The sequence below is a fragment of the Dipodomys merriami genome, unplaced genomic scaffold (assembly GCF_024711535.1).
Source record: "Dipodomys merriami isolate MVZ:Mamm:240054 unplaced genomic scaffold, mDipMer1.0.p SCAF_35, whole genome shotgun sequence".
NCBI lineage: Eukaryota > Metazoa > Chordata > Mammalia > Rodentia > Heteromyidae > Dipodomys > Dipodomys merriami.
The window spans coordinates 13,052,456-13,063,925 of NW_027205048.1; the positions used below are offsets into that span (position 1 = coordinate 13,052,456).

At 53.1% G+C, this 11,470-nt stretch overlaps 1 protein-coding gene across 1 annotated transcript; it reads left to right on the plus strand.

Moving 5' to 3' along the window:
• The first annotated feature begins 7,175 nt into the window (after nucleotides 1–7,175).
• On the plus strand, nucleotides 7,176–10,492 carry Hmx3 (H6 family homeobox 3). Its single transcript, XM_069987917.1, has 2 exons — nucleotides 7,176–7,712; nucleotides 8,334–10,492. Exons 1-2 carry the CDS (start codon nucleotides 7,304–7,306, stop codon nucleotides 9,026–9,028), a joined length of 1,104 nt encoding a protein of 367 aa, XP_069844018.1. The 5' UTR covers nucleotides 7,176–7,303; the 3' UTR covers nucleotides 9,029–10,492.
• The last annotated feature ends 978 nt before the right edge of the window (nucleotides 10,493–11,470 follow it).

Consider the following 11,470-nt stretch of genomic DNA (forward strand, 5'->3'; position numbering starts at 1 on the left):
GAAGCCCACTAGTTCTTCGTGCTCATTTTGTAATTTGTTATAAATAATAGTAATACTTCAACCTCAACCTCTTTCCTTTCAATGTTTTATTTCAAAGCAGTTTTTCCCCCTAAAAATATTTTTCCTGACTACAAAAATATTTGCTTATTGTACAGAACTCAAACATTTGCAACAATAAAAAAACTAAATTTTACCCTTTGACCATAATTTAGAATGTAGAATGTTTTATTATTCTTTTCAAAGACTTCTTTTTCCTCTGTGCACACACCAAAACACACACTTTGTCTCTGATATATTCACCTACTTTTTTTTGTTAAGAAACTGTGTGTACACTGCATATCCTTATTACTCCATGATGTGCAGTTCTGAGGGTCCAATCCAGGGCACAATGGTAGGCAGACCCTCTGCCATGAAGCTACACTCCCAGCTCCATAATATTTTTATTAAGTTGATACAAAAAATACATTATCATACAAATCGAACCCAGGGCTTCATGCATGCTAGGCAAGCACTCTACCACTAAGCCACATTCCCAGGTCTTAAGTGGTTTTCTATTGCACAGTTTGCCTATATCATGATTTGTTTGTTTTGGTTTCATTATCTGACATATAACAGAATATATGTCTGTGTTTATACAGGATGAGTATATATTTGAACTTCCAAGTATTTCTTTAGGATATGTTCCCAAGAATACATCTAAGTATGAGGTTGTTATTTTCTTTTTGCAGTCCTAGAGATGGTGCAAAGGTCTTATCCATATTGCATTTCCAACTGTGAGCTCAGAATGCCCATTTCTCTCCAACCTCATGAGCAATTGATCCTTATTTTTTTTCTTTATCTTTGCTAATTTAATATTAGAAAGGTGGTTGTGATTTGCTCATTAGTTCTATGACTTGAAAACTACATATGCTTTTTTTTTAAGTTTGGCAGATAGAACTCATAATCTGACAGGTTAGACATGCTTTCTACACTGAGCTATGTCCCCAGCTGTTCATTCCATTTTGAAGGAGGATGGGTGGATTTATATCACTGTTGGATATATTTATAATGATCCACAAATGCTTTTTTATACATTAGGGATATTAACACTTTATCATTTTGTGACAGGAATTTTTCCAGTTGTTTTTTCTGAATTCATAGGCACCTTTGAGTTGTATGTGGAGGGCCTAAGTTTGTTGTTGTTGTTGTTTTAATAAGGACTAAACTTCCCATTTTATAATAAAAAGATAAAGGCAAGAATATCTGGAATTGATTTCTAAACATTCAGCTTGATTCAGGATCTCCTTTACGAAGTAGCTACAAATTTAATTGACCATGGCCTCTCCTTTATAAACTAACTTTTGAACTAAAGATCTCCTATGGGAAGGTGGCATAAGTTGGCTGAATCTGCATTGGCTTCCCCTCTTCCGGACTCCTGTGTGCTTCCCTGTGGTTTCCATTTTTTTCCTCTCTCTCCATACATCTGATGGCTTTCGCTTCTAAATGACAACCAGTCTTTTCATGGTTTCTGTTTTCACAAAGCTTTTCTTCTGAGCATCACCTCATTCTTCTCTGGCTTGCGCGGACAAGTGCCTTTTATTTTCTTCTCTTGTCTGCAAAATATCTGGGACCAAATGGCAAAAGAGAACCTTAGAGTTAGGCTGACCTGGGTTCAGATCCTGAATTTGCTATGTCCAGTACCTGCTGTGTGGCTCAGCAATGCCTCTGAGCCCCAGTTCCCTCTTCTGTAAAACAAAGATCTGAATTCAAGGAGATCAAGTCCAGCACCCAGCCCTGCTCTGTTACTAGGTCCTCTCATGATTTGGGCCTCTGTGTTCCTTCTCAAATCTTTGAAAGATCTATTATTCTTTAGCTGTGTAATGTGACAAGATGCTTACTGGTTTCATTCTTATATTGCCAAAAGTGAGTGTTTCCTGGATTACTTACCAGTGATACACTTTTTACTATTTTTAAATAATGGCAAATATGTGAACTGTGCCTTGCCCCTACTTCGAAGTGCTCTATAACTGCAAATTGTAAAATAACATTTCAGTGACTGATATTCCTTTTTTTCAATCATACATCAAATATATGTCATCTTCATTGTTTAATTGATGCTTTATTCCCCCCCATTAAGATACAAGTAGAAATAAATTCCACTTCTTTGCCTCTAAATGCAATTTTATTCCGATCACACATGTCAGTGGAAGCAATAAAACATCAATTAAGCAATGAATTTCTGACAAATACAAAGCATTTGATGCATAATTACTTCCTGTGATCTCAATATTCCCCAGGGCCTCCTGGACCATTTCTGTTCCACATTTCACACTCTAAAACAGAGAACGTCACATCCCCTTCCCTCAGGACAGCTCTCCCAGACATACTTCATGAATTGCTGCGGGGCTGATAAGGATTTTATAATCACAAGGTAGTGATCTTGAAATTCAGATGAGGAAACTGAGTCTCAAGCAAAAGCCTTGAATGACCCTAACCCTACCTCCAGTGCACAAGCAGAACCAGAGTTAGGGCTATCATGTGATGGGTGAGGGAAGGACAGGTCTAGAGGCAGCCTGGAAACTATGAGACTGATGCTTGGAGAAGAGAAGCTCCCTAGGAGGCTGGACAGAAGGTACCTACTGAACAGGCCTTTGTAGCATCCTTTCTTGCCACTCTGAGCTCCCTGATGGCAGATGATCCACTGATACGTTCCACACACATGGTTGAGATGTTCTGTGTGCTGGGATCTGTGGTCCCTGGGAAGAATGGCTGTGTGTCCCATGCTATAAGAGGCCAATAAATGTGATTCAGGGTGAACATGGGGAAGAGAGGGCCCTCCTCACCTGGGGAGGCAGGAATCAGGAGACAGGAGCGAGTAACACAAATGCACGCTCGTGGAGAGTGCTGGGTGGATTAAAACACTTTGAGACAGCCGTTGCCTCTCCCCAGAGGAGCTGTCCACACTGGCTGGGAGCAGCTTTGACTCTAGCAATGAGCCTGGCTGGTAGGCTCCATGCTTGATGGCCAGCTTGGGTGATCCCAAGAATGTTAAATGTTTGGGGGGCCTCCGCTGCCTCCTGAAACCCAAAGGAGATACCTTCTTTTTTTCTCCCGAAAAAGGCCATCACAATTGGCCCCCAGTGTCTGGTAGAGAGTGGGGGGGGGTGAAATGGGCTGAGCCTGAAGTGTCATTTAAGGGGATGTTTAACTTCCACTCCCTGTTTCTGAAGAGTAATTTTCTGCAGAGACAGGAAGAATAATAGAAGGAACTTGGCTCATTTTGGCAAATTGCTCCAATTTTCCCACAGTCTCAGCCCCCTGTATCACCTGCCCTCCCTCTCCCCACCCCCCCTATCTATTTGGGCCACTTAATGCCCTGGATTCAGACCTAATAGAGGCTGTTTGTTTGGCCCTAGCTCAAAGGCTAGACTTGTTTTCAGGACAGAGCTAGAGGAAAAACCAATCTGGACATCTAAATCACAGCCAGGACTCATTACATAAATGATATATTTACACAATTGATCCCTTTTCTACTGGGTAATTAATTCGGCATCAGAACCCTCAACGATTTAATTGTCATATGCTTAAATGGAAACGGTTGCCACAAATTTCTAAAGACAAGAAGCAGAGTGTCCTGAGGGGGGGTGGCCTCTCATTTCAATATTGCCACCAAAAGGGGAAGCCCCCAAATGGCAAACATACCACGATTGTGGCTGTGTTCCTGTCTGCCTGTCTTGCCAGATTAGTGGATGAAGGAATTGGCTGCAGGGAGAACTTCCTGCAGAAGTGACCCCAATCTCACTTGGCGTTTTTGCTCAAGGCTGGTGCTTTACCACTTTAGCCACATCTCCACTTGCAGCATATTGCTGGCTAACTGGAGATAAGAGTCTCACGGACATTTCTTCCCCCGTTGGTTTCCAGCCACAATCCTTGGATCTCAGCCTCTTGAATGAATAGCTAGGGTTACAGGCATGAGCCACCAACTCCCTGCTGGTTTTGTTTGTTAATGGTGGTAGGGAAGGGTAAGACCTCACTGGCTTTTTTAAAATATAATTTTATTGTTATTCTTAAGGTGTTCTACAAAGGGGTTACCGTTCCATAAGTCAGGTAATGAATACAATTCTTTTCGAACAATGTCACCCCCTTCCTTGGCTGCTGGCTGGCTTTTAAATGTCTGGTGCCAGGCCAGCCTGGAGTCTTGGTGTAGAGCATGACCCATAGAGGGCGCCGTTTGCCTGACGCTGACTGCAGCCATGGTGAGGAGAAGCAACACCTCTCGCCAGAGGGCGGAAGAACGGCGACGTTCCAGCCGCGGCCCAAAGTGCGAGCTTTTCTCAAAGTGGAAAGCAGAGAGTTCGTCTAACGTGCCTATGTTCAAGCCCTTCAACCCAAACTCCGGAGATGGCCGGCTGGGGATGCGGATGCACAAGAGATCCCTCCCATTGGTTAACACACACGCGCACACACACATATATACCCCTGCACACCCCTCAGGAAGGGACACACACACGTGCGCGCAAGACCACAGGTGTTGCCAACCAGGGCAAACTCCTCCTCATCCTAGACCTGGGACCAGGGACCAACCAAGAGCCGCTTCTCTAGACAGAACCCCCAGGGTTTGCTCTGTGTGTGTGTGTGTGTGTGTGTGTGTGTGTGTGTGTGTGTGTGTGTGTGTGTGTGTGTGTGTGTGTGTGTGTGTGTGTGTGTGTGTGTGTGTGTGTGTGTGTGTGTCTTTAGGACTTCCTGGCGTTTGGTTTTCGTTTACAGGGAGTTTGTTTTTTTGATCTTAGGGATTGAGCTCAGAGCCCCACCCCTAGCAAGTGCTCTTCACTCAGGTTATATCCTCAGCCTTTTCCGCAGAGGTACAGCTCCTTGCGTCTCTCAGTTTAAAGACTTTCGTGGGACAGAACTTCAGCAAGTTTGCACGCAGTGCCCACACACCCACAGGGGGTGAAGAGTCTCTTTTCCTCCACATCTGCCACCGGGTCTGAAAAAGCCGGCAGTGCGCACAGGACCTGCATCGTCAATGCGCAAAGAAGGATTTTTACTGTTGGGAGGGGGCGGGGCGGGGGGAGGGAGGGAGGGGAGAGAATGACCTCTGGGTTGTGTCGCACTGGTTGGATGACCTGGGCTGGGTCCTGTCTCTGGATGCCTGTCTCTACCTATAAAATCCGAGCAGGAGACCCGCCTTACTTAAGTTCTAGGCTGGTGATTGGTTCCAACCCGGATTTTGGATGGTGTGCTGTTTTGCATTCCAGTAAAGCGTTGTACACACTCAGAGGAACAATAATGACAATTGTTCGTGAAGGCGCCATTTACTAGCCAAAGGTCGGGCTCGGTGCTGTAGGTGAATGCTAAAACATTAAAAGTGCCCAACCGAGATTTGGTCGTGGAGGGTCTGGCGCCATAGGATCGAAAAAACAAAATAACACCCCTTCTTTCTTAGGGACCCCAAACAGCCACGTCTGTCAGTGCAGGCGGGACAGTGATGAATTTAGGCAAGGCTGGACCTAACGAATAAGAAAGCGCCGGGAGGTGAAGGCACCACAGAAGACACCAGGTGTCCTGGCAGCATGGGCAGGGGGCCAGCGGTGAGGAGTGTGTTATCTTTCTCTGATTCCATAGCTATTTTTCAGGTAGGACCCCTTCTCCCATTCCACCCCCATTTCTGATTTGTCGGACGCTGCCTTTCGGATTCTTTGTGCGGCCTGGGGCTCCATTTGCAAACCGGGAGAATCCAATGATCTTCCGTGCAGCTGTCCTTCGGAGGCCCGGAGTGCTTCTCCAGAGACTTGGAGGCCCTCGGGACGGGCTGCCTGGACAGAGGAAGGGACTCCGTGGCTCCTTCGGGTCACATGGCCACTAGTAAAGCGTTTAGGTAGCTCCAAACGCCTGCCGCACACGCCTCCCAGGGGGGAAAGTGCTGTCTTCAGGACCGCAGACTCTGAAGTTGGTGCTCAAGTCGAGGGCCCTGGCATCAAAGGACAGTGGCCTTTGGAGAGCGGCCGTCGGTGCAGAAACGCGGCTCCCCAAGCAGGCGCACGAGGGACGCGCGGGCGTCCGCGGGACCTGCGCGCACCCGCGGGTGCGCAGACACGCGCGCCCACCCGTGCTCCCTCCCGCCCAGGACGGCTCCCTCCGGCTGGCTTTGCCAGGCCAAAGGCTACCGCGCGGAGTCGTGAGCCCGCAGACGCCCCGCAACAACTCATTCCCGGATGTCCCCCCACCCCTTCCTACGGGTCAGACGGTTGGATGGGGAACCCAAATTCTCCTCTTCGCGGCGGCCCCCTTCTTAGCAGGCTTTGGGGGGAAATGCTGAGGCCGCTGGACCCCAAAGGGTAGGCCAGGGCCGAGTTCCTCGCGGGCCGCGGTGGCTTCCTGGCTCTGGGCCCCGTGCGGCGGGGCCCGCGGGCCACCGCCAAGCCCCTGGGGCGGGGGAAGCGGCAGCTGCGGGCGCGGGTAACCCTGAGGTGACCCTCCCGCCCCTCCCCCTCCCGCAGGCCCAGCGGCGGGGAGCGGGTCCCGAGCTGCGGGGGGGGGGGGGGGGTAGGCGGCGCCGGCTCGGGGCTCGCGGCTGTCAGTGCGCTCCAGCCGGTCGGGGGCGTCGCCGGCTCCCGGTCCCTCGCCCTCTCGCTGCGCGCTCGTAGGAGCGCTCCGAGTGCCTCTTTAGCCGGAGCCAATATCCTTTTGTGCTAATAGGTTTGTCCTCATTTGCTGCCTAATTGGACTATATAAAGCCAATAACAGGCGGGCTCTCATAGCCTAAAGCCAAAGCGCCAAAATCCAAGGGAAGGCGAGGAGGGGGCGGTTGGCGGAGGCGGCTGCGGGGCCCGGGCTCGGCTGCGCCTTCGTCTGCCTAATCCCATTTGCCATTGTACGCGCCCAATCGCCGTATACTCCCCGCATTTAACTTGGATGACATTTTGATTTCATCATTAGCATCCGGCGCCGGATTGACGCAGCCCCAAGCCAGGCACGGCTCGTGCCGCCTCCTCCCCGGGAGCTGCGGCGGCGGCCGCCGGGGCCCCCTCGCTCCCCCGGTGCCGCGGCAAGGCCGCTCCCGCCCCTCCGGACCCCTCCCTTCCCCCACCCCCCCATGCGAGCCCGCCCCGGCCCGGTCCTCACCCCGCCCTCCCACGGCTCGATTTGCGCCCCGGGCGGCCCCCGACTTGGTGCCCCGTAGTTGAGTTCCGTTAATGGTCTGATTTCCGGCTGCTCGCCGGCTCGCCCCGCCGCCCGCCTGGTCCCGTTCTCCCTCTCCCTCCTCCCCCGCCCCCCCACACACCCCCAACCCTGAGACCCGGAGGAGGAGGAGAGCGGGACCATGCCGGAGCCCGGGCCGGACGCCTCCGGCACCGCCAGCGCGCCGCCGCCTCCGCAGCCGCCGCCTCCACCGCCGGCGCCCAAGGAATCCCCGTTCTCCATCAAGAACCTGCTCAACGGCGATCACCACCGGCAGCCCCCTAAGCCCCAGCCGCCCCCACGGACGCTCTTCGCGCCGGCCTCGGCCGCCGCCGCCGCCGCTGCCGCCGCCGCCGCCGCCGCCGCCGCCAAGGGGGCCCTGGAGGGCGCCGCGGGCTTCGCGCTCTCGCAGGTGGGCGACCTGGCTTTCCCCCGCTTTGAGATCCCAGCGCAGAGGTTTGCCCTGCCCGCGCACTACCTGGAGCGCTCCCCGGCCTGGTGGTACCCCTACACCCTGACCCCCGCCGGCGGCCACCTCCCGCGACCAGAAGGTACCGACCTCTCTTTGCGCTTTCCTTCCCCTTCCCTGCCTGCGCGGGCCGGTCCCACACCCCCGCCCCCGCCCACTCCCAGCGTGGTTCTGGGACCCCGCACACCCGGGGTTGGGCCCCTGCCCCGAGCCCCGCGCCCCGCAGCGCGCGCGCGGGCCCCGGCGTCCAGTCCCACTTGGTGAGAAAAGCGGCGGAGCAGGTTCCACGGGTGCAGCGCTGCCCCATCCCCCGAAAGAGGCTGGAGCGGGGCTGGATGGGGCCACGGGTAGAAGGAGGAGGAGAACCGGGTGCCCCCCAAGCAGATGGCGAATCTTCCTTGGGGGGGCCCCTAGGCCGGGGAGCCGAGGGTGGAAGGGGCAGCCGTTCCGCGGTCGTCTGCACACCCGCCCCTGGGAGTGGTGGTGGGGGTCCCAGGACCCCGGGCCCCTGGTTCTGCCCCGTGGGAAAGAGGTCTCCTCGGAGGGGGTACTGAGGCCTCGAGGCCTGGGGCTGGGGGGCACAAGGGGGGCAGCGCGGGTGGAGCCTGCTGCCCGCAGACGCCCCGCCGGGCCTCGCTCACGGCTGTGTCGGTGGGTGTGCGTGTGCGTCCGTCCGTCCGTCTGTCTGTCTGTGTCTCCCCAGCCTCGGAGAAGGCCCTCCTGCGAGACTCCTCTCCGGCCTCCGGTACCGACCGGGACTCCCCCGAGCCGCTGCTCAAGGCCGACCCGGATCACAAGGAGCTCCTGGACTCCAAGAGTCCGGACGAAATCATCCTGGAGGAGAGCGACTCGGAGGAAGGCAAGAAGGAGGGCGAGGCCGCGGCGGGCGCGGCGGGCGCCGGCGCGGGCGGAGCCGGCGCGGGGACGGCGGCGGCGGCGGCGGCGGGCGCCGAGGACTGGAAGAAGGGCGCCGAGAGCCCCGAGAAGAAGCCCGCGTGCCGCAAGAAGAAGACGCGCACGGTGTTCTCGCGCAGCCAGGTCTTCCAGCTCGAGTCCACCTTCGACATGAAGCGCTACCTGAGCAGCTCGGAGCGCGCCGGCCTGGCCGCGTCGCTGCACCTCACCGAGACGCAGGTCAAGATCTGGTTCCAGAACCGCCGCAACAAGTGGAAGCGGCAGCTGGCGGCCGAGCTGGAGGCGGCCAACCTGAGCCACGCCGCGGCGCAGCGCATCGTGCGCGTGCCCATCCTCTACCACGAGAACTCGGCGGCCGAAGGCGCGGCGGCCGCGGCCGCGGGGGCCCCGGTCCCGGCCAGCCAGCCCTTGCTCACCTTCCCGCATCCGGTCTACTACTCGCACCCGGTGGTCTCTTCCGTGCCGCTGCTCAGGCCGGTCTGAGGCCCGAGAGGGGAGAGGGAGGGAGATGCCCGACCACCTTTCTGGACCACCCCCTCACCCCAGGAGACTTGGCCAGGCCCAAAGGCGCCCAGATGTCCGGTGGCCTTGGGAACCGTGGCTGCGGGCGGCGCACCGCCTGGCCCTCCCTTCCCCCCCCAATGGGTAGCGATTTGTAAGTATTTGCGATGCATTTTTTTTAATGTGTGTGTGCGTGTGCGCGTGCAGTTAATTCATCCCTAATGGATTTGAGGCGCTTCTCTTACTTTTGATTTGGGTTACTGTCAACAGAAAACAGGAAGAAGAAAAAAGAGACAACATTCCTAGGTCAACTCTTTCAGCCGAAAAGCTTTTGTAAAATGTGTAGTCCTTGCCCTGAATTTTCATTTCACCGTAGTAGCTCTCTCTCTCTCTCTCTCTCTCTCTCTCTCTCTCTCTCTCTCTCTCTCTCTCTCTCTCTCTCTCTCTCTCTCTCTCTCTCTCGTTTTTATTTTTATAAAAGAAAAAGCTGCGCAAAATTTGAACCTCTCTAGGTTCTTCCCTTTTTCTGTGGGATTATTTTCAGAATCCACAGAAAGAGTCGGTTGGTAATTCTTTTTTTATTTCTGGATTCGTGGGTGTGGTTTTCCCCTTTATGGCCAGTTATCCTCCCCAGTTTTCAGAATCTGAGCCCTGTCTACTAAGAATCGCCACGCAGGTCCATTTTCTCTCCCAGAAAGGTCTGTGGCAACTACCCTTTTCATCTGTCTGGCTTTGTGACTGAAGAATTCTCTAACCAAGTATGTAAAAGGAAGAGACGAAACAGCAGCTACAACAACAACAAATTCAGAACTCCACATCTGGCCGGGTTGGAGTGGTCTTATTTATTTAGGAGAATTTCACTTGTCAGTAAATTATTATTAATTTGTATCATTATTACTTTGTTCCCTCTTTTGAAATAAGCGTTTCTTTCCCTTTTTAAAAAATCTCCTTCCTCTACCTTTTTTGTTGTGGTTCTGCGGGAACTATTGTACTTAGACTTGTGCAATATTGTACAAAATTTTCAGAATCCTGCTCCTTCTTCCATGACGGATGCAGCCCTTTCCACCGTATAATGGCAGTCATTAGTGTAGAAAGAAAATTAAACAGGGGAAAGGGAAAAGAAGAAAGACAGCAAGGCTAGGTAGCCATGCCCAGGGGGTAAGCTAGACATACCGGAGCGCTTTAAGTGAAGGACAATCAATTTAGGAGAATCTTAACTTATTTGATAAATGTACAGATTTCTTGTAAAATTCTCCCTCAACTCCGCAGGGTTCCTTGCTCTGCTACCCAATCTGTTTTCTTTCTGTCTGCTACACCTGTTGTTCTGCAGTAGTTTGCGTCCCCTCTCATCATCCCTAGTCTCCCTCACCTCTGCCCAGGTTTAATCCCTTTTTAAGAAAAAGAAAAAAACTCTACAAAATATTGTTACACTTAATGTTGTTGTGAAATTGAATTAATTAAAAAGAAAAGAAAATGGAAGCTTTTCATGTTGCAAGAGTGTATGACTTTGGGTAAATTTTCCCAGAGCAGATGTCTGGGAAACTCTCCCCACATACACACCCGCCCCCCCCTCTCTCTCTGCTTCTGTGCTACTCTGCCCTCAATGCACACCCCTATAATCCAGCAGGCGGCAGAGACAGAGGTGGCTTTGTTTGACACCGTGAAGAGGCTCTTTGCCCAGTATCTTCTGTGGCTTGAAATGTCTTAGGAGCAGGGAAGAATGGAGGGTGGGAAGGTAAAGGCCTAGGTTTGCGTAGTTGGAGAAAATGAGCTAAGTGACAGTGGAGCTTAACAACAACCAGTATTTCCGAGTTCAAGGCTGAGGCTTCACTCTCTTTTCCAAGCCACGGTTCCAGCAGGATCCCAGAGAGCTTGGGGTTGAGAGGTTGCTGGGCTCAGAGTGTGCAGCTCCATTGACCCTACAGGAGTGCCAGAAGCATGATCTTGGAGTGTAGCTTAGCTGGAGGGTAGCCATGAGGGCTAACCAGCGCACGGGTTGGCCGGTCTTACTTTCTGGAGGAGATGGAGACTTCAGCTGAGCTGGGGAACTTCAGCTGTCTGGCAGCTTGACTTGCCAAGTGCCAGGATCAGAGGAAGCCATGATGATGTGGTCCGTTCTCCTGGCCAGACTTGCCCTGCCCATCAGCACTCATGGTCTGGGAAGCAGCCTTTCTGGGACCTCCTGTCCTGCCCAACGCCTGTGGCCACCACCCTGTCAGTGGGCAGCCTGTGGAAAAGCTGGTCTGCGGCAAGAAACAGGTGCCTGCGGGCAACCTAGCAGCTGGGCATCGCCAGCTGCCTTCAAACCCTAGGGGGTGGAGGAGGGGTCCTGGTGTGCCCACACTCCTGTCCCTAAAGGTTTTAAGAAGCTAGGGAGCCCAAAGTGGGTGGCAGTGAAGAAAACAAAAGGCTGAGAAGATTCCA